Raw genomic sequence first — 23,863 nt, forward strand, 5'->3', positions numbered from 1 at the left:
GGGGGGCGAGCCTGCATGCATACACGGACTCCAAAACATAAACAGCCCCCTGTCATGGCGCACACACTAAATGACGAACCTTACGGAATTCAGGCATTTATGTACGAGCCGGAGTCAGAGCCCGAACGGGAGAGTGAAGAGGCAGAGACGGTGGAAGAGACACGTTTACAGCAGGACGTCTCTGAATGGTAAATTCTTTGTTTTTTCCTTCTTACTTTTCACACTCGTGTTTTACATGTAAGACCTGAGTTTCACGCGTTTTCACGCCATACATCGTCACCGCCAGCATTAAAACTCAGGTCTTCAGAGACGTCCTGCTGTAAACGTGTCTCTTCCACCGTCTCTGCCTCTTCACTCTTCACGTTATTTCCTCCAGCAGGACGAACGAAACGAAAACTATGAATTATTTTTCTGACTGCTTCGCTCTGATTTCTCCCAACAGTTTTTTTTCTATCAGAAATTTGCTTATTAGGGCCCGAGCAGGTCATCGACCTGTGAGGTCCCTATTGTAATTGGAAGAATTATTAGGGCCCGAGCAGGTCATCGACCTGTGAGGTCCCTATTGTAATTGGAAGGATTATTCTTGGTTATTATTTTTCCGTTGCGCTTTAACTGCAGTTTTGGAAGCCTGTACATACCCAAAAACTCACCAAATTTGGAACATTCGTCACGTTAAGCGAAAAATTTGATAATGTAATGTCGTTGGGCGTGGTCGTGACCTGCGGGCTCTGTAGCGCCCCCTAATGTTTATCCCCGCCTCCCACAAGTGCGTAGAAGAACGAAATTCAATTTGCAGATTCCTCATGACCAGACGCACAAAAAACCCAGTGGGACCCCTGGTGTCACTCCAACAGGAAGTCAGCTATTTAGATGTGTGGCGGCGTTTTTGTCCAATTCATGCCTACTTTGAAAACTATCTTGTCCTAGAGCTTAAACACAACAGTCTTCACATTATCTCAGTAATTTTCTTCATGCCTTGGAGAACAAAAGTTATTAAAATCTTTCAGCTGTGACATACTTTAATGGGCGGGGCGATGGAAACCATTTTTTCCCCTCGCGGTCAAGCATCGAGGCTTTATAACTTCAACATACAATTTCCTATCCACACCAAACTTCTCATAAGTGTAGAGGCTGTCTCCCCGAACACATCTCAGCATCAATACTTAGTCTGCCATTTTACTTTTGGCCGCCATGTTGAAATGTCGCCAATCTTCGTACTTAAATTATCTCCTCCTACAGATGTAACGCCACCGACTTCAAAGTCACTCAGTAGCATCCTCTGACGTTGAAGATGAAAAGTTATGGAAATCTTTATCCTACGTCATACCTGCTGGCCACAGTGGAGCGGGCAATTCGAATCCCTCGCCGCAAAGCATCGTGTCCTCATAACTTCTTCATACAATGTCTTATCTCGGCCAGATCTCTCAGGAATGCAGAGGGAGTCGCCCTGATGAGATCTGTGTAGTCATGGGGCGTGGCCGTGACGCATGGGCTCTGTAGGGCCCCCTATTGTGATGCCCCGTCTCCTACATGTAACGTAGAAGGACGAAAAAATGGTACGCATATTCCTCATGACCGGACGCACAAAAAGCCCATTTGGACCCCTAGTGTCAGTCCAACAGGAAGGCAGCCATTTAGATGTGTGGCGGCGTTTTTGTCCAAATCATGCCTACTTTGAAAATTATCTTGTCCTAGAGCTTAAACACCACTGTCTTTAAATTAACTCAGTAATTTTCTTCATGCCTCGAAGAACAACATTTGTGGAAATCATTCAAATGCGCGATGGTTATGTTGGCCGTTCGGTGGAAACCATTTTGTCCTCACGCCGTCAAGCATCGAGGCTTTATAACTTCAACATACAATTTCCTATCCACACCAAACTGCTTGTAAGTGTAGATGCTGTCTCCCCGAACAAATCTCAGCATCAATACTTAGTCTGCCATTTTGCGTTTGGCCGCCATGTTGAATTACGCCAATCTTCGTACTTAAATTATCTCCTCCTACAGATGTATCACCACCGACTTCAAAGTCACTCAGTAGCATCCTCTGACCTTGAAGATGAAAATTTATGGAAATCTTTATCCTACGTCATACCTGCTGGCAGTTGCGGAGCCCGCCATAACAATCCTTCGCCATGAAGCATCAAGTCCTGATATCTCCTTCATACTATTTCCTAGCTCGGCCAAATCTAGAGGGAATCTAGAGGGAGTCGCCCTGAATAGATCTGTGCATCAATGCTGTGTCATATCCATAGCCCTACCCACTGGAAACATAAATTAGTTTTAATCTCATTCCATCAGGGCTCCTACAAGCTGTGAGTGACACAAGTCGCCACTAGATGGCAGTGTTGTCTTTCAAGTCACAGGTGTCCTTTGTGCTTTGCAACCTCTGGATAACCTCTAGATTATTCCATTCCATGGCAGGAATTCAGCCTCAAATGTATCAGATTTTATTGAAACTACAAAATGTGGCTGCATGCACTTTATGGAATAAAAACTAGCTTTCCTATTAGATCAAAAGCTTGACATTCATAGACAGCCATACATACATTTTGGTAAGGAGGCAAGTGAACCATCATTTGACACTCATTTATCTGCAGTGATGACAAACATAGTCAGATGTACATGGCATTTGCAGGCAGTTTTGTCTGACTTGCACATTACAACATGGCATAATTGGACGGTAATGTTTAGAGCCACATAATGGATAAGTTAGTGGTAGTAAACTACAGCACACAATTTTCAATCAAGCCAATTTGCTAAGAATGCCATTTGTGTGTTGTGTCTGCCCTCTCAGTGTGGCACACAACAAGATGTGTGTAGTTGTGTTTCCGACCAACGATTCCAAGATGAACAAAGTGGCTTCACCTGCCATTTTAAACAACTGAGTGATTTCTTTGGATAAAAGTCCCATATTATATTGTTTTTCATCATTGTCACACAGCTGTCAGAGGTCCAACAACTCTGTATTTGTTATTACCCCAAACACATCCGTGGTCCTGCATTCCTATGAAGGTAGATTTGTGTCTTTATTATTCAATCAAAAAAAAGTTTGCTTCAATCAAAATATATATTTTCAATGAAAAAAACCTTCACTTCAATCAAAAAAAAACCTTTTCAATCAAAGAAAAAAAGTGTTTGAATGCAAAAATATAGTTGAGACTCAAAAAAATGCATTTGAACACTGTTTTTCTTTGACTGAAAATGTTTTTCATGTTTGAAGCAACTTTTTTGATTGAAGTAATACTGTTTTGTGTTGTTATGGGTAGGACATTTGTGTCTTTATAATTCAATCAAAAAAGAAGTGGCTTCAAACAACAACAAAAAAATTCCCATTAAAAAAAAATCACTTCAATCAAAAAAAAAACTTTTTCAATCATAGATAAAAAGTTTTTAAATGCAAAAAATATTTGAGACTCAAAAAATTGCATTTGAACACTTTTTTTGATTGAAAATGTTTTCTTTGATTGAAGTAATCTCTTTTGTGTTTGGGCCATATTATGGGTAGGACATTTGTGTCTTAATTATTCAATCCCAAAAAAGTTGCTTCAATCAAAAAAAATATTTTCAATCAAAGAAAAAACTGTTCAAATGCAAAAATAAAATTGAATCCCCCCCTTAAAATATAAATAAAATAATTTGAAGTGTTGTTGTTTTTTATTGAAAATATTTTTTTTGATTTGAAGTGATTTTTTCTTTGAATGAAGTGAAAAAAGTTTTGAAGTCGTTTTTTTAAAATTGAATTATTTTGACACAAACATCCCCCAGTGGGCGGGTGCTTCCCCATTGGTCAGACATGTTTGAGTTACAAATGGCTACACCAACGACATCTTTCTGACAAGGAAGTCATGGCCGCCAGCAAGCCAGGGAGCAGTGTTGCTGGAGTTGTTAACTACAGCATTAAAATGATTGGTGTCATGTTATTAGCCTACTCTGTTTGATATTTAAATTAAACATGAAGCTTGCTAACTTAGTTCACGTTGACTAATTTGTGTGATGGTGTTAGATATCTAACGCCGTCATATTGTTAGGCAGGCTAGCTGATAATGTTAGCCGATGGCCCTGCACACTGAATGACCTAAGTACAGAGGCTTGCTATGTGCTAGTGCAATGTTATGTTATAATAAGTAACGTCATTAGTGGTCAAACAACAGTCCACAGGCCAACTGTTGCCCGCAGCGCTGCCTGTTTAGCAGCAACAGATCATGCAGAGCCTGAGTCTATCTTCTCACACAGCCCAGTGCAGTGACTGCGGTCAAGCCAGTCGTGAACAACGACCGAGCAACGGGGCTTAAGCCGCGGCGCGTTTGGACGGCGGCACGCCCCGACGTGTGCGCGGACTGCAAGGGCCCGTTCATCACTGCTTGCAGTTTTAATTAGGGCCCGAGCAGGTAGACCTGCGAGGTCCCTATTGTTATTGGAAGGACAGAAATTTTCTTCTCCAAGTTTGAATGCAGTTTTGGATGCCTGAACATACCCAAAAACTCACCAAATTTGGAATATATGTTACATCTGGCGAAAATTGCGATCCTGCATTGTCATTGGGCGTGGTCGTGACCTGCGGGCTCTGTAGCGCCCCCTAATGTTCATCCCTGCCTCCCACAAGTGCGTAGAAGAACGAAATTCAATACGCAGATTCCTCATGAGCAGACGCACAAAAAAGTCTGGGGGGACCATACTGTTACTCCAACAGGAAGTCAGCTATTTAGATGTGTGGCGGCGTTTTTGTCCAATTCATGCCTACTTTGAAAATTATCTTGTCCTAGAGCTTAAACACCACAGTCTTCAAATTAACTCAGTAATTTTCTTAATGTCTTGAAGAACAAAAGTTATGGAAATCATTCAGCTGCGCCAAACTTTAGTGGGCGGTGCGGTGGAAACCATTTTTTCCTCACGCTGTCAAGCATCGAGGCTTTATAACTTTATCATACAATTTCCTATCCACACCAAACTGCTCGTAACTGTAGAGGCTGTCTCCCCGAACAAATCCCAGCATCAATACTTAGTCTGCCATTTTGCTTTTCGCCGCCATTTTGAAATATTGCCAATCTTCATACTTAAATTATCTCCTCCTACAGATGTAACACCACCGACTTCAAAGTCACTCAGTAGCATCCTGTGACCTTGAAGATGAAAAGTTATTAAAATCTTTATCCTACATCATACCTGCTGGCCACAGTGGAGCGGGCAATTCGAATCCTTCGCCGTAAAGCATCGTGTCCTCATAACTTCTTCATACAATTTCCTATCTCGGCCAAATCTCTCAGGAATGCAGAGGGAGTCGCCCTGATGAGATCTGTGTGGTCATGGGGCGTGGCGGTGACGCGTGGGCTCTGTAGCACCCCCTATTGTGATGCCCCGCCTCCTACTTGTACATAGAAGGACGAAAATTGGTATGCATATTCATCATGATCAGACGCACAAAAAACCCATTTGGATGCTTACTCTCACTCCAACAGGAAGTCAGTTATTTTGATGTGTGGCGGAATTTTTGACAAATTCATGCCTACTTTGAAAATTATCTTGTCCTAGAGCTTAAACACCACAGTCTTCACATTAACTCAGTAATTTTCTTCATGCCTTGGAGAACAAAAGTTATTAAAATCTTTCAGCTGCGACATGCTTTAGTGGGCGGGGCGGTGGAAACCATTTTTTCCCCTCGCGGTCAAACATCAAGCCTTTATAACTTTAACATACAATTACCTATCCACACCAAACTTCTATTTAGTGTAGAGGCTGTCTCCCCAAATAAATCTCAGCATCAATACTAAGTCGGCCATTTTGATTTTGGCCGCCATTTTGAAATATTGCCAATCTTCGTACTTAAATTATCTCCTCCTACAGATGTAACACCACCGACTTCAAAGTCACTCAGTAGCATCCTCTGACCTTGAAGATGAAAATTTATGGAAATCTTTATCCTACGTCATACCTGCTGGCCACAGTGGAGCGGTCAATTCAAATCCTTCGCCGTAAAGCATCGTGTCCTCATAACTTCTTCATACAATGTTCTATCTCGGCCAAATCTAGAGGGAATCTAGAGGGAGTCACCCTGAATAGATCTGTGCATCAATACTGTGTCATATCAATAGCGCCACCCACTGGAAACCCACTGGAAACATGAGGTAAGTATTATCTCAGTCAATGTTGGTGCCCTACATGCATATACATGAATGAAATTTGGCACGCATGTGTGTTATGACAAGACGCAAAAATTACTAATTTACACCCACACTCTCAGTCCAACAGGAAGTGGTCAATTTTGCTTAGAAGCACATGAATTTATGGTGTACGTGATGCAAGTCACCACTAGATGGCATTGTTGTCTTTCAAGGCACATGTATCCTGTCTGAATAACCTCTGAGTAATTCCATTAAATTCCAGTAAGTCAGCTGCATATTCATCAGATTTTATTGAAACTTCAAAAGGTGGCAGCACGCACTTCTTGGAATAAAAACTAGCAAACAAAGCAGAACTTAGATCAAAAGCTTGACACTGATAGACAGCCATAAATACATTGTTGAAAGAAGGCAAGTGAAGCATTATTCTACACTCATTTATGTGCAGTAATGACAAACATAGTCAGATGTACATGGCATTTGCAGGTAGTTTTTTCTACATTGCACGTTACAACAGGGCATATTTGAAGGGTAATGGGTAGAGCCACATAATGGATAAGTGAGTGGTAGTGAGCCACAGCACACAATTTTCAAATAAGCCAATTTGCTAAGAATGCCATTTGCGTGTTGTGTCTGCCCTGTCAATGTGGCACACAACAAGATGTGTGTAGTTGTGATTCTGCCCAACTTTTCCGCAATGAACGAAGTGGCTTCCCCTGCGATATGAAACAACTGAGTGAGTTCTTTGGTTAAACACCGCTACTGCAGGACGCTCGTCAAACCTGGTCACTTGACTGCTGTCCCTTTCCAAAAGGAAGAATCACATCTGGCTGCACTCCACTACCTATCGAAATCTGTGGCATTACGCTTCCATCCTACCCTATGATGCGCTGCCTTCCTGCCTTCACGGTGACAACAGAAGGCAGTGTCTTTTCTGCGCCGGTAGTCGAGTGGTTGGAGTGCATGCCACATACGCAGCAGGCCCCGGTTCGAATTTAGGGCGGAGGAAGTTTACTGCAAGCCACAACCCCCCCCCCCCCCCCGTCCCACTTCCAATCTATTCCCTGCAAAAACACAGGTGTCCATGCCTGAATTCCAGACAGAGGCAAAGAGAAGGCCGTAACACTTCACACAACGTAACAGTGCAGAATAGATTGTCAAAACGTACCCGATTACTAAATGTTTTAGAAGTCATTCACCTGCAGTCCATTTGGATGTCTGTGGATTGCAGGAAGCTGTTCTGACTTCACCTGAAAGCACTTGATACTGGCAGGGGCAACCCACCACGTTACAAACACACGTTGGGAGAAGAGGCTGATATTCACCCCCGGCGTGTACTGTCCCAAACGCAGGCGGTTGCCGCCTCCGTGAACAACGATCAAGCAATGGGGCTTCAGCCCCGGCGCGTTTGGACGGCAGCACGCCCCGACATGCGTGCGGACTGCGAGGGCCCGTTCATCAATGCTTGCAGTTTTAATTCTTCGTTATTATTATTCCGATCCGACATCGACTGCAGTTTTGGATGCCTGAACATAATCGAAAACTCTCCAAATTTGGAATTTGCGTCACGTTAAGCGAAAATAGCGATCCTGCATTGTCAATGGGCGTGGTCGTGACCTGTGGGCTCTGTAGCGCCCCCTAATGTTTATCCCCGCCTCCCACAAGTGCGTAGAAGAACGAAATTCAATTTGCAGATTCCTCATGACCAGACGCACAAAAAACCCAGTGGGACCCCTAGTGTCACTCCAACAGGAAGTCAGCTATTTAGATGTGTGGCGGCGTTTTTGTCCAATTCATGCCTACTTTGAAAACTATCTTGTCCTAGAGCTTAAACACGACAGTCTTCACATTAACACAGTAATTTTCTTCATGCCTTGGAGAACAAAAGTTATTAAAATCTTTCAGCTGCGACATACTTTAGTGGGCGGGGCGGTGGAAACCAATTTTTCCTCACGCCATCAAGCATCGAGGCTTTATAACTTCAACATACAATTTCCTATCCACACCAAACCACTTGTAACTGTAGAGGCTGTCTCCCCGAACAAATCTCAGCATCAACACTAAGTCGGCCATTTTGATTTTGGCCGCCATGTTGAAATATTGCCAATCTTCGTACTTAAATTAGCTCCTCCTACAGATGTAACGCCACCGACTTCAAAGTCACTCAGTAGCATCCTCTGACCTTGAAGATGAAAACTTATGGAAATCTTTATCCTACGTCATACCTGCTGGCCACAGTGGAGCGGGCAATTCAAATCCTTCGCCGTAAAGCATCGTGTCCTCATAACTTCTTCATACAATGTCTTATCTCGGCCAAATCTCTCAGGAATGCAGAGGGAGTCGCCCTGATGAGATCTGTGTAGTCATGGGGCGTGGCCGTGACGCGTGGGCTCTGTAGCGCCCCCTATTGTGATGCCCCGCCTCCTACATGTAACATAGAAGGACGAAAAAATGGTACGCATATTCCTCATGACCGGACGCACAAAAAGCCCATTTGGACCCCTAGTGTCAGTCCAACAGGAAGGCAGCCATTTAGATGTGTGGCGGCGTTTTTGTCCAAATCATGCCTACTTTGAAAATTATCTTGTCCTAGAGCTTAAACACCACAGTCTTCAAATTAACTCAGTAATTTTCTTCATGCCTCGAAGAACAAAATTTATGGAAATCATTCAAATGCGCGATGGTTATGTTGGCCGTTCGGTGGAAACCATTTTGTCCTCACGCCGTCAAGCATCGAGGCTTTATAACTTCAACATACAATTTCCTATCCACACCAAACTGCTTGTAACTGTAGATGCTGTCTCCCCGAACAAATCTCAGCATCAATACTTAGTCTGCCATTTTGCGTTTGGCCGCCATGTTGAATTACGGCCAATCTTCGTACTTAAATTATCTCCTCCTACAGGTGTAACACCACGGACTTCAAAGTCACTCAGTAGCATCCTCTGACCTTGAAGATGAAAATTTATGGAAATCTTTATCCTACGTCATACCTGCTGGCAGTTGCGGAGCCCGCCATAACAATCCTTCGCCATGAAGCATCAAGTCCTGATAACTCCTTCATACTATTTCCTAGCTCGGCCAAATCTAGAGGGAATCGAGAGGGAGTCGCCCTGAATAGATCTTTGCATCAATACTGTGTCATATCTATAGCGCCACCCACTGGAAACATGAAGTAAGTTTTATCGCGGTCAATTTTGGCGCCCTACATGCATGTACATGAATGAAATGTGGCACGCATGTGTGTTATGACAAGACGCACAAATGACTCATTTACACCCACACTCTCAGTCCAACAGGAAGTGGTCTATTTTGCTTAGAAGCACATGAATTTATGGTGTACGTGATACAAGTCGCCACTAGATGGCACTGTTGTCTTTCAAGGCACATGTATCCTATCTAGATAACCTCTGAGTAATTCCATTCAATTCCAGTAAGGCAGCCGCATATTCATCAGATTTTATCGAAACTTCAAAAGGTGGCAGCACGCACTTCTTGGAATAAAAACTAGCAAACAAAGCAGAACTTAGATCAAAAGCTTGACACCGATAGACAGCCATAAATACATTTTTGAAAGAAGGCAAGTGAAGCATTATTCTACACTCATTTATGTGCAGTGATGACAAACATAGTCAGATGTACATGGCATTTGCAGGTAGTTTTGTCTAAATTGCACATAACAATATGGCATAAAGAAGGGTAATGTTTATAGCCACATAATAGATAAGTCAGCGGTAGTAAGCCACAGCACACAATTTTTAAATAAGCCAGTTTGATAAGAATGCCATTTTTGTGTTGGATCTGCCCTGTCAATGTGGCACACAACAAGATGTCTGTAGTTGTGATTCTGCCCAACTTTTCCACGATGAACGCAGTGGCTTCCCCTGAGATTTGAAACGACTGAGTGATTTCTCTGGTCAAATAACACAGAACACATCTGTAGTTAACAGTCAGTATGTCAAGCCATCGTGCTGTTTCGCATACTTTGCCTCTGCTAATGTTATGTTGGACATTATTCTGCTCATTCCAACGATAATAAAATACTGCATTCAGCTTTCTAGCCTTTTCAGACATTCTTTATTACCGACAGGAGGAACAGCCCACCAAATCGTAGGAAAAACTGAAATGGAAGGTGTTGTGGGGGTAGCCCCACGGCGGCGTGGGTCGACAGCAGCACGCCCCGACATGCGCGCGGACTGCGAGGGCCCGTTCATCACTGCTTGCAGTTTTAATATTTCCTTTGAAACCGATTCCAATGTCGCTGAAAACTCCATATTTCTTGTCCGAGCATGGCTGGCAGTGAAAGCTGTAAAATACCATATTGACCCGAACATAGGACGACCCTGATAATAAGACGACCCCTCTTTTCAAGACTAATCTTCAGAAAAATACTCTGATATCCAAAATGTGTTTCTCAGTAACAAACTCACACACCTTCCTGTCAATCTCTTGGAAGCGGCCGCTTAGAGGACCACGATAAGCTTTTCTCTTACTGTTAGCGTTTTCAGACGATCTTTTTGGACCCACCATCTTCGGACGTTACACTCCGTAACTCCATATTTCTTGGCTGGCTGACAGTTGTTTGGCACCTCCGCTGCATTGATCTCATTATCTTAAAATCAGCATCATAGCTCCGCCTCAGATGTCTGTTAACTTGCCACACTTGATCCACTTTGCTCCGTAAAATCACCGCGTCTCTCCATTTTTCATCTCCTGTCACTTCTTCTCCGCTGTGATTGACAGATAACCGCAGCCACAGTGTCAGTGACGTCTCTACAAGAAGCTGGCGCCCTCTGCCGTTGCGGTCGTGTAGCGACCCAGACAATTATCAGCATGTGTCAACGGTTAGACCCCGATTATAAGACGACCAGAGACGTTCTACTATTGTAGACGACCCCACTTTTTCACATAATTTTAATCGAAAAAAAAAACAAAAAAACTCGTACTATATTCGGGTCAATACGGTACATAGAAGTATTTTTTGTTTACGGCTGTATAAACGTGAGAATGAAATTTGGGAACTGTTATTGGACCAACCTGCTGTCAATCTTGTATTCTGGTTGCTGATTGGTAAGGGAGGACGTCCTCCCCAGCGCCATAGAGAGAAACTGTTAACTCTATCTCTCTGGTCCTCCCTTAGCGCGTCATTTTACGTGTCTTAGCCAATCATAGATCAGCATGAAAAAATCCTGAATGCATTGAGTGAATGGAAGGAGATCCCTCCCACGGAGGACAGAAGCCCTCCGTCCTCCTCTAGCCCCCACCTTCCTGCTCCCTGCTCCTCTCACAGACTGCTCTGTCTCCTCCGTCTGCAGCTGTCGCTGTTCAACCGTTTCAGGTGGATTTTCTTCCAAAGAAGAAACTTTTTAATGATATAATTTATATACAATATTTTATAAATGATACTGAGATTTGGTAATGATTTATTTCAACCAGTTACTCTTTCTTAAAAAAAAATGGATCTTCCTCTTGCCTCCCAAAAATAGAGGAGGACCAACCTCCTCTGCCTCTATGGACGAGCCTCCTCTGATATACACATACATCATGCACACAAGCTTGAGGTTACCGCTACTATCACGTCCTCCCTCCGCCATGTCTTCTTCACTACATAACAAGCGCACGTTGCACGCTGCGCATGCGCGGTGGCTTCCCTTTTCTGTCCATTTAAAAACTGATTTTAAGATCTTGCTTATTACCTTTAAAGCTTGTTGGGTCTTGCCTGAAGTTACATAGCCGAACTGTTAATTCCATATTAGCCTAGTCGCTGTCTTCATCCTCAGTTGTTTACCGAGGCTCAAATCTATCTGATTTTTATTACATTTTATTTCTACTACAAAAGCAGAACTTTTTCTGGGATCTGGGATAACAGTATGGCAAAAGTTCTTTTGGACCTGGGTAGTGCAAATTATACAACAGATAGATGAAAGAACAATAGATGAAAAAAGAAAATGAAACCTCTCGATACCAGACCATAAAAACAAAGGTTTTATCAGCTATACCTGACTGCCCCATTCCCTTTGTTTGTTTTACAATCTGACTAAGACAGCAGACAGGGGAGCAGCATACCTGTCAAGTACATCAAAATTGATTGAGACTCTCAGCATAGTTTTTCACAACATCACAATTTTGATCTGTGTGTTGCTGAATGGCTTCCTAGGTTTACCTGCCAAACAGACGTTAGTTGGTTTAATCCATCTCTTTTTTTTTTTTTTTTTTTAAATCTGGTAGCCAGGGACGGACTGGCCATTGGGCAATGTGGGCAAATGCCACTGCGGCCGCCTGGCCGCATCACAAATAAAAAAATAAATAATTAAATGAATAAATATAAAGCGGAGTGGCTGCATTAATAGGCAGACGCGGCCGCAAATGAATAAATGGGCTAAATAAATAAAGAAAGCGGAGCGGCTGCGTCAAAAGGCGGCTGCAAATGAATAAATAAAAATAATAAAAAATAAAGCGGAGCTGAAGGCGGCCACAAAAAAGAGGGGAAAAAGCAAACAAACAAACAAAACGGCCTGTTAACTCTGACAAATAATAGGCCTATTAAACTAAATAATAATAATTATGTTTTTTATTTTTCCTGTAAAGGACAAAAAACCTAAATTTATCTAATCTCTAATCTCTAATCTATTATAAGGTTTTTTGGATGTTTTTCGGTCGTCAGTGGATTTTCTCGTGACCGTTGACCTGATGAGATGATAGGTCAAATGCAGTGACGGACTGGTAATCTGGAATTTGGGCAGATGCCAGAGGGGCCAGCGGCCCTCATGGGCCATGCGGGCCGGCCGACAAATCACAGAGCGGTCCCGAGCTCGTTTCTCCTGGCTGTTTCGAGCGTCAATAAAGTTTTTAAGCCAACTGGAAGCCAAATTTCTCCTAATCCTATACACTAAATAACGCGACGATCTAATCACTGTTTATATGCCACATACGAGTCTCTATATCACAGTCATGGATACCTTCTACAGTCACAAACTTATATATCACTATGCATTGTTTTGTAGCGAAATGTCTTATTCGGATGTTCAAAAATGTGCATGGTTTGAAATAAAACAAATCTACCTGCATTTTTTTATTTGAATAGTTGTTTGCGAAAGTTAAAATGAAGCAATGCCTTCTGGGAATTTCAAGACTGAATCAAGTGGACCGTCTGAGTGTGGTTGTTGGAAGTTGGAAGTTGACTGAGTTTAATCTAGCAAAAAAATTAATCGAGGTATCAAGCGATACAAGGTGTGAGTGGAGAAAAAGAGAGAAATCTCAGAGAGCACTGTTGGTTGACGGTAAAAAATGCTGCAAACCGACTGATTTGTTTTCAAAATCAAGTGCAGCTTCAGCAAGCACTAGCACTAATACTGCTAGCACCAGCACACCAGGGAGAAAGACAGGACAGTGAGGAATATGAGCAAGAGGAGGATGAAGAGGTAGACATGGATGACTGTGTGACGGTAAGACACGTTTGTATTATGGAGCGGCTGGCTCTGATGATTTATTAATGTGTTTTATGTATTGGGGTGTAGTTGTTTATAGCTTGGGAATTTACATTTACTATCACCGGGGCCATCAAAGTGCCTGTTCTTTACATGCATCAAAAGTTGCGCGTTCCGTGGGCCGCTGGTGGGTGAAAATGCCAGGGCCGTTTTTTATTCCCAGTCCGTCACTGCTGGTAGCATAATCCTAACTGCCGTTGTGTTTGTCACTGCCTGTGGAGAAAATATGGTACTTGTACTTTGGATGATTATTCTGTCCTTAAATACCTACAGGGGGCCCAGCCTTGGATGGATAATCTTGGCCAGATGCTAAACCAAGTCGACACTATAGGAAGACACATGAAATACCTGCGGTGCCTTCAGCGCATAGAGGAACTGAGGTAATATAAATGAGGGAATGGAGATGAAGACATAAATGAGTTATGACAGACAAATGGAGAGTGACATAACAGTGATGTGTGATAAAAGAGAATAGAAATAAATGTAATGTAGACTGTGTGTAATGACTATTTAGAAGCTGTTAATACACATGACTGCCAGATAGACAACAAGTAGGGGCCTACAGATATCTCACCCCTTTTTCCTCTGCTCTGCTTGCGCTCACTGTCCTTCTTCATGAGTGTATTATACACCTAGATATGGCAGCTCCTCTGAACCTTGCTTCCAATTTTAACCAGTGGACACTGCTATTGCAGTGAAAAATTCCTAAAATTATTTTTTACCATTGATCAATATGTCAGTAACTTCTTTTAAATTACTTCTTAAAAGTATTCCTTTTACTGCTCTCATGGTTTGTTCAGACCAAAAATAATTATTGTCATACAAAGTCAATTAAAAGACACCAATAGATGAGTGTATTTGTGCCAGGTGGGGAGAATGAGGCAAATGGCACGGCATGAATGACGTGAACACACAATATTAATTTGGAGTCGAAAATATTGAACTCAAGCGGGATTTTTGCGTGACACAGTGTCCCTAAAGCCTATTGTGTTGACATTCACACTGATGTCATGACCTTTACGTCGCTGATGTCTGGACATTGTGGCCATTTGTGGACACCCATGGCTGAACATTACCACATTTTTTCATACCATGATGGGTCAACGAAGGAGCTGGCATGGACGAAAGTGAGCACGGAAGTTGAACTATATGAGTTATTGAAATATGTCTTAGCACAGCATGGCCCTGATTGATTCAAACACCATTCAGGGAACAAGCATTTTAACAGTTGTGTGCTTGTTGCCCATCCAGCAGACCTGACAAAGCATGAATTCAGGCTTTTTACAAGGTTGCATTATGATGTTTTTCAGCATCCTTTTGATCAATTAATTGCAGTCAGATCACAGTGAAATCGCTTAACAATGCGGTGAAACAAATAAGTTCAGTCTGGTCACACTTACAGTTTGTTGATTTTAACACAAGTATTAGCCTTTCACCAGAGGCAGATGGGATCAAAAATCAGCACAACTCGGCCTCAAGTAGCGATGGAAGCTACAGTCATCCAGATGGTGACATTCACCTAGCTGGGTGCTGCACGAATAATGAGATTAAAATGAAAAATCCAGTTACACGCAGTGAATGTTTTCTTCCTGTTCGGTCTGAACCCACCATTAGTCTATTTTTCTTTTCTAATTGTGCCCCTGTAATGTCTTTTTCTCACTGTCATTCACTATATTCATCAGTTACTTTTAATCTATTTGTTGCCCTTTATTTTTTTACTGTCCATAATCTTTTGTATCTGTTCTTAATACCTTTTGATGTGATGTCCTCTACTTAATGTACTTGATTTTTATTATTTTATTTACCCTTCTTCTCTCAAGCTTTTTCTGTGATTTTGGCTGTTTTATTACTTTTATTTCTTTTACTTGTAGTAAGTCATTTTGACTTTTTGTGTCCGTTCTGTCTTCTTGTTTTAACTCGCCTAAAATCTTTGCCTCCTTGTGTTTGGCTTGATTGTTAAGTGTTTATTCTTTAATACTGTCTTTCTGAGTTTCCTGCTTTTGCATGTTTGTCGAAGCTCTTTCTGAACTTGGTGTGTAGAGGTGCATTATAAATATTTTTTATTATTATTATTATTATTGTATTATTTTGAGGCGTTACAAACATTTGACCTCTAAGTCCTATTTGCAGAACACAAGGCATTATAAATCCTAAGGAAAGCTGTACTATAGTATGAGCGGCAAGTTCAGTCAAATTCTGGCACCTAGAAAAAGTTTTATTCAGTATTATACTCTCAATTTCTGTAGCACTGAGGCAATCAAAGAATTAATGATGCACACTCAACTGAAGGCGTTTACTTGGATTCTGTTGCCAGTCCAATTTCAGGAACTAACTCAACACTTCTTTTTGGGGGGTTTTAAATTGTGTTATTGCTGGATTGCAGTTATTCTTTTACGTTACTATCGTAAATTACCAAATAATAGCCGGGTTTCAGTTAACCGCAGGGTCCCCTTTAAATGCCGGGTACAGGTGTATATTTTGATAAAGAACCGCTGGTTCCAAATAAATACAGAGTCTGATTTGTTTAATAAGAAATCAAGGAAGAGGCCTTTTCACGTATTGCGCTTGCTTTCTGTCAGTCAATATTACGTTGATGATCGCCATGGCACCGGTGCAGCAAAAAAATTTGAAGTACGACTTGAAATTCAAACTTTCTGTCATAAAATATGCAGAGGAAAACTCGGGAGAAGCAGCCGCCTGACGTTTCTCTGTCGACACCAAGAGAGTGAGAGACGGGCAAAATAAATAAAACTGAGCTTCAACGTCTCTCCGAGGAGGACAGCAAAAGGGCCAGGCTGCCTGGTGGATGTAGGAAGAAGTCTAGCGAGGAGCTTGAGATAAACATGCGGGAATTAGTTATCATCAAACGGGCACGCCACGAGAGAGTGTCCCGCAAAATTACCATATTTTCCGAGTTTTTTGAGCAAGATTTTTGTGAGGAAGGAAATAAATGCCTGTCCCAAATTGCCGCCTGGTCCCAAATAAACGTCTGGTCTGTTAAGCGATTGAAACAAATAAATGCCTCTGCTGTTATTTGGTAATTTAAGGTACACTATTGTTGCAAATATTTTTTTCCCTACATGAGGAATGATTTTGCCACCTGAATTGGCATTTGAATATAAAATTGTTATTCTGAGTTTTAGTATGACCTTTGTCTGTGTCTGATATTGGCTAAAGCACTAATGTTAGATGTTTTGTATGCCTGCAGTGCTGCAGTCCAGCAGTGTCTGATGACCAGTAGTGTATGGGAGGCCATAAGGGCAGTAGACAGCATGGCTGTACTGGACACTGGATTAAACCAATCTGGGTGTTTTCACCTTCAGGATTTTCTCCAAGAAACACTTCACTTCTGGCACAAGATCATTAAAGACCGTCTGGCAAGGTATTTCTCTATGCAATCTCCCTACCCAATGTTCCCCTTTGTCACTTTGTGTCTAAATGTTACGTGCAAAGGTGCACACTTTACTGCTATATATTGTCCAATGCATTGTCCTATGTTTACCATATGAGCTAAAGCCTCCTCTTCAATTCTTTCATAGTGATTTTGAGAAAGTATTGACTCAACTTCAATGGCCAATCGTCACTCCTCCTACTCAGTCACTAACACCTACTGCCAATCATCAGGAGATCAACAGCCAGCTGGAGCTGCTTGTCACACAGCTGCTTGCCTTGCAGACCTCGTATCCTTCAGTTTGAGCTTCTGGTGAAAGTCTTGATAAATAATGGATGGATTTTCAAATCCATCTTTTACATTCAAGGTTCTGAAAATATGAATCTTACTGACTTGGTGATCCCCTGACTTTTTACCTAGTGCCACCAGCAGGTCACAGTTATCAGTTATCCTACGAAATATCTTCATATCCATCAGGTGAATTGGTAAAACTTGGTAAACATTCATGCTGTCTTACCAGTAATGATGCACATGTCAGGCTTTTTAATACCTGCACCCATCCAGCCCATCATGAGAGACTGCCCATCCCTTTACTGTAGGGTTTGTGTCACAGCGATCTCCCCAAAGGATGTCCTCCTGGCGCTCAACATTGAGATGACTGCTGTTGACACTGCTTTGCCAGTCATTGCCTCCCAATCAAAACCATTATTATGAATATTTTCTTGTGGGTCCAGCAGGTTATGGGTTGACCTGTGCGTCACTACAAGACAGCGTTACTGTGATTAAGTGTCAAAGGGACTATTCACTGAGCTCCACCAGCAGGCTTACATTTATGGTTCAAAGTAAAATATTTTTCATGGACTGCCATGTACCCCAAAATGTATACAGTTAGTTTGGAAAAAAGGGGGCATAGTTGTGGTTGGTCAAAACATTAGAACTTAATCAGAACAGAAGCCAAACATATAATCTAACTCACTGTCTTTTTAACTTTAAAAGCATTTGTTCATTGTTTGTAAATAAATAAAAACACTAGCTAGAAAGTAGAGGGTGAAGGGAAATTAAATGAAACGGGTCCCCATCAGGCCTCTCCGGGAACCATCACCCTATCGCGGTGGAGAGGTTTGTGTGTCCCAATGAACCTGGGAGCTAGGTTGTCAGGAGCCATGGCTCCTGACAACCTAGCTCCCAGGTTCATCCTGACAACCTAGCTCCCAGGTTCATTGGGACACGCAAACCTCTCCACCGCGATAGGGTGATGGTACCCGACGGGTGACCCGCACAATTTGGATGAAACGGGTGAAAAATAATGTCCTGTGTCGGACACGGGTGCGGATCGGGTCGGACGCCTAGAGAGCGTGGGTCGGGTTTTGCGATTGTCATTTTCATGGCATCAAGTGCAAAAAAAAAAAAAATCATTAGCGACACATCTACAAAAATATGCCTGCATTTCAAAATGATAAGCATGTACCGTATTGATTCGAATATAGGACAAGGTTTTTTTCTATGAAAATTATGTGGAAAAGTGGGGTCGTCTTATAATCGGGGTCTAACCGTTGACACATGCTGATAGTTGTCTGGGTCGCTACACGACCACAACTGCAGAGGGCAGCAGCTTATTGTAGAGACGTCACTGACACTGTGGCTGGGGTTTTCTGTCAATCACAGCGGAGAAGAAGTGGCAGTAGATGAAAAATGGAGAGACGCGGTGATCTTATAATCAGGGTCGTCCTATATCAACGCGGTATATTTCATATGAGCTCATTCATGCGTGCTTGCGCCCTCCCAGAACTCCCATTCCCCACACTGGCTTACTTTCATTTTTAAAAATTGTGTCAGTCTAATTTTGCTTCGGGTGCGGGTCGGGTATCAATTTATAGCCGGTCGGCCCGTGTGCGGAATGTAATTTGTGCTACTGTCGGGAAACGGGTCGGATGCGGTTTTAAGTACGACGGGTACAGGCGGGTGCGGGTTTGCAAAATAAGACCCATGCAGGACTCTGGCCTGGTGGCTGGGTCTGCCAAGGGGCCTGGCAGGGCACAGTCCGAAAAAGCAACATGGCCCAAGGGGGCGGCAACCCTCGGACACCGTGGTGGAAACCGGTGGTAAGGGAAGCCGTCCAACTGAAGAAGAAGTCCTTTAGGGACATGTTGTCCCGGGAGACTCCTGAGGCAGTTTTGGGGCACCGATGGGCCTGAAGGGCAGCAGCCGCAGCTGTGGCAGAGGCAAAGCAGAGGGTGTGGGAGGAGTTCGTTGAGACCATGGAGAAGGATTTTTTGGCGATGCCAAAGCGCTTTTGGAAAACCAGCTGCCACCTCGGGAGCGGGAAACGGGGAACCATCCAAGCTGTGTAGAGCAAGGATGGGACCTTGTTGACTTCAACTGAGGAGGTCATAGGGTGGTGGAAGAAGTACTTTGGCGACCTCCTGAATCCCACTAAGCCACCCTCTGTAATAGAGACAGAGCTGGAGGATGATGGGGTATCATCGCTGATTTCCCTGGGTGAAGTCACTGTGGTAGTCAAACAACTCCACAGTGGCAAAGCCCCAGGGATTGATGAGATACCAGCAGAAATGCTAAAAGCTCTGGGTGTTGAGGGGCAACACCGGAACGAGTCCTTGCCCCAAGTAAAGGAGGTCAAGTACCTCGAGGTTTGATTCACGAGTGAGGGGATGATGGGGCGTGAGATTGACCGGAGAGTCGGAGCAGCGGGTGCAGCGTTGCATGCGCTTCACTGCACGGTTGTGATGAAAAGGGAGCTGAGCCAGAAGGCAAAGCTCTTGATCTACAGGTCAATCTTCGTCCCTACCCTCACCTATGGTCATGAGCGATGGGTCATGACCGAAAGAATGAGATCGCGGGTACAAGCAGCCTAAATGGGTTTTCTCCGCAGGGTGGCTCGGGTTTCCCTTAGTGATATGGTGAGAAGCTCAGCCATCCGGGCGGGGCTCGGAGTAGAGCAGCTGCTCCTCTGTGTGGAAAGAAGCCAGTTGAGGTGGTTCGGGCATCTGATGAGGATGCCACCAGGGAGGGAGGAGGAAGGAGACCTAGGGGTAGACCCAGGACTAGGTGGAGGGATTATATCTCTTCTCTGGCCTGGGAGCGCCTGGGGATCCCCATCAGAGTTAGCTGATGTGGCCGGGGAAAGGGATATCTGGGGCTCGCTACAGAAGCTGCGGCCCCTGCGACACGATTTTGGATAAGCGGTTGACAATGGATGGATGGATGGAGGTCCCCAGCAGGTTTCCAAATGAGGATGTTATGGGTTCAGAAGACTGCAAGTGGTCCAGTGTTTGGTTTCTTTAACATTCTTTGGCAGTGATGACCTCTTATCACAGAGGGCTTTGGCCTCTTGTGTTACCTCTACCCAGCCTGTTTCCTCAGTCGCACCTCCGTCCAAAGGTCCTCCTCTCTGTCTTCCCATCCAGATCATGCTGCTGCCACTCAGCAGAAGGTTCAGATACCACTTCTATGGGAATCGACAAACCAACTCTCTCAGCAAGGTATTTGAGAAACATGCATCACATATGCATACAATTTAGAAAAAATAAAAAAATAAAAAATTCAGAAAACAGTCAGACTTGCACTCTGAAGTTTATTCAAACTTTACTGACACAGGACACATTCTGTCTATTTTTTGTTTATTTGAGTCTTAATTATAATGATCTTCTAACGGCATAACATTGTTTTACTCTCCTGGAATGGAAACCCATATGCTTTCAGATATAGACATTTTAGTGAATGTATTTATTTATTAATTAGTTTGCATATATTTAGTGCTTTAACATGGGCTTTAAAACTCTTTGTGGGTGTTTTCTTACAGAGTCTTTAAAGACATGTGTGAGCTCTGAGTTTCAGAGTCGTTTGGGTCACTTGTGGGTTAATGGACGAGCAGCGCCACCTGGCCATAGCGCGCCTTCGGGTTGGTGGCAGGCAGTCAGATGTTGCTCGTGAACTTGGTGTGTCTCAAAGTGTCATCAGCAGACTTGCATCAAGACACAGAACTACTGGCAGAGTTCGTGATGGACCCAGGAGTGGAGCCCCACGACTGACAGACCACACACATATATATATATATATATATATATATATATATATATATATATATATTATATATATATATATATATATATATATATATATATATATATATATATATATATATATATATATATATATATATATATATATATATATATATATATACACACACACATATATATATATATACACACACACACATATATATATATATACACACACATATATATATATATACACACACACATATATATATATATACACACACACATATATATATATATACACACACACATATATATATATATATACATATATATATATATACATATATATATAGTGGGCGGCTGTGGCTCAGTGGGTAGAGCTGAGGACTAGTGACCGGAAGGTCACTGGTTCAAATCCCTGGCTCCCCTGGGCGGGACTGAGCTACAAGCCGAAGCATCCTTGAGCAAGATGCTGAACCCCAACACTGCTCCTGATGTGCAGTTGGCACCTTCGTGGCAGCCACTGCCATCAGTAAGGGCCCTGCGATGAGCTGGCGTCTCATCCAGGGAGTACCCTGGCCTTCGCCCATAGAGCCACTGGATTTGGCCCCAGTATCCCCGCTCCACCTTGAAAAAGGTGGTATAAAAGCGGTAACACGCGACCCGCATGGATAAAGCGGAAGAAAACGAACGAACGAACATATATATATATATGTGTATGTGTATATATATATATATATATATATATATATATATATATATATATATATATATATATATGTATATGTATGTGTGTATGTTTGTGTATATACACATGTATATATGTGTATATATATATATATATATATTTTGTATTACATATGTATTATACTTTTTTTTATTATTCTTGCTCATACATAGTTTTTATTTGTCAGCTTATTTCTCAGACTGTTGAATGTTGAATGGTAGCTGTAACAGAAGCAATTTCCCCTCGGGGATCAATAAAATGTGGCCCGAACAACTTTGAAACTCAGTGCTCACTTGTTCTTAACGACTAAGGTTATGAGTAAGGTTACTCCCACACAGAGTTTTATAGCGTGCAACTCCCCTACAGTAAGTCTTCAAGAAACTGAAACGCATCCAGTTGCCTACGCTACAGCGCTTCGAATTACAATGACCTGGATGACTGAGAACTTTCATCAACATTAGTTTGCTTAGTTTTAGGGTTTCGTGGAAAGTATAGGAAACCACAATTGTAGTAACATCATACAATCTCGTCTTGTATCATGACAATTAAATGTACTGCTAAAAATATTACTGAATATAGTCTCCCAGCCCCAGAAAAGGAAGTTGCTCTTTACAGGATGGCAATAAAACAGCGTGTGTTTCGCTGTGGTAATATCAGAGTCATGTACATTGCCACATCATCACGTACCCTGCAAACAGTTGTGTTCAAAGAACATCCATGGAATCAAACATGTGTCACTTCTGTCTTTCTCAAGATTTTTAGACACAGCAGGGTAAGAACCACTGCTTTGTTCCACAGGGAAATACATGTACTGTGCATTCCATGTATAGGGCACTTTCAGAACCAGTTCTGTCACTTTGCGCATAAATAACCAAGTGCAATACAATCAATACCCTCTTGGTGAGACAATATGGTTGAAAATGCAGTATGAGCCACAACTCCCAAATTTAAACTACATCCTTGCTTTCTCCTTGAATAGCTATGAACACTTAAAATTATTCATTTTGGGGCATAACTGACCCTTTTTTATGATAATTGTTGCACATTCACTTCTTGCTTTACAGCAAATTCTGCAGCATCTTTAAATATGTTGACCTTGCTCAGATACTGACTAGTGACCAAGCTTTTGAAACTCAATCTCTCCCAAATTTAAACTACATCCTTGCTTTCTCCTTGAATAGCTATGAACACTTCAAATTATTAAATTTTTGGGCATAACCTGACCCTTTTTTATGATAATTGTGACCAAGCTTTAGAAACTCAATCTCCACCTCTATCTTTGTGTGTTGTAGCCGGAGTGGTACCTAACTCAGGTTCTTATGTGGATGAGTAACAGCTCAACCTTCATGGAAGAAAAGATCCAACCTATCTTGGAACGAGCTGGGGTAACCACTAGTGCAAGGGTATGCTGCTCTGTAATGAATGTTACTCAGACTGATTTGATCTAGAATGTGACATAAAATTAGTGACTTTGCAAATGTTTTATGGATACATGCTTCCTTTACTTTTTAGTGGCCATGGTAGTTTACAGGAAAATGTCCTTTTCACTGACGGTCTGCTTTTCATTTGTGTGTGTGTGTGTGGGTGCGTGCTTTGTGTGTACATGATAAAATAATTGTAATTTGATTTGAAACCACTGAACCCCTTAGTTGTGATGTCTTCAGTATTCATCAAGGACTTATGACTGTATTCTTTCCTGTATTCTGGACATTGTTTTTGTTGGAACATGTTTGACATGTCTTTTAGAAAACTTAATATAGTGTTATTTCAGAATTACGACATAAAACTGGCAGATGGCTATAATTGTTCTATATCCATGTGTATGTAGGTGGAGCTGTGCAGAGGCCTGTTGTCTCTAGTCCAGGAGAAGGTGGCCAGCGATGCCTCTAGGCTTCTATATGATGATATGCTCTTCTGTCACTTGGTGGAGGAGGTGCTGCAATTTGAGAAGGAGCTGCGGTGCAACCAGTCATATCCAGCAGTATTGCCTGGTCTCCTTCACCTCCTGCTTGAGGACGCAATCCTTCAGAAGTGGCTCACTGTGGAAAAGAAGAGTAAGTTGTCAAGTATGTGGGTACATATCTCCAGGAGTTAACCTTTCTCCTCACACATTAT

General features: G+C 42.4%; 1 protein-coding gene across 7 annotated transcripts in view; it reads left to right on the top strand.

Annotated features, from left to right (window-relative positions):
• The window catches only part of rint1 (RAD50 interactor 1), a 137,798-nt gene that overhangs the window by 28,577 nt on the left and 85,358 nt on the right, over positions 1-23,863 (top strand). For 4 of the 7 annotated variants that reach the window (XM_030440003.1, XM_030440005.1, XM_030440006.1 and 1 more), the window contains 6 exons: positions 13,879-13,985; positions 16,814-16,987; positions 17,145-17,285; positions 20,313-20,496; positions 23,041-23,151; positions 23,577-23,802. In XM_030440003.1, coding sequence (XP_030295863.1) covers positions 13,879-13,985; positions 16,814-16,987; positions 17,145-17,285; positions 20,313-20,496; positions 23,041-23,151; positions 23,577-23,802 — 943 coding nt within the window. Of the gene's footprint in view, positions 1-13,878; positions 13,986-16,813; positions 16,988-17,144; positions 17,286-20,312; positions 20,497-23,040; positions 23,152-23,576; positions 23,803-23,863 lie in introns of those variants that run through there. The other 3 variants (XM_030440008.1, XM_030440007.1, XM_030440009.1) reach the window with 3 other exon arrangements.

The sequence above is a fragment of the Sparus aurata genome, chromosome 14, assembly GCF_900880675.1.
Source record: "Sparus aurata chromosome 14, fSpaAur1.1, whole genome shotgun sequence".
NCBI lineage: Eukaryota > Metazoa > Chordata > Actinopteri > Spariformes > Sparidae > Sparus > Sparus aurata.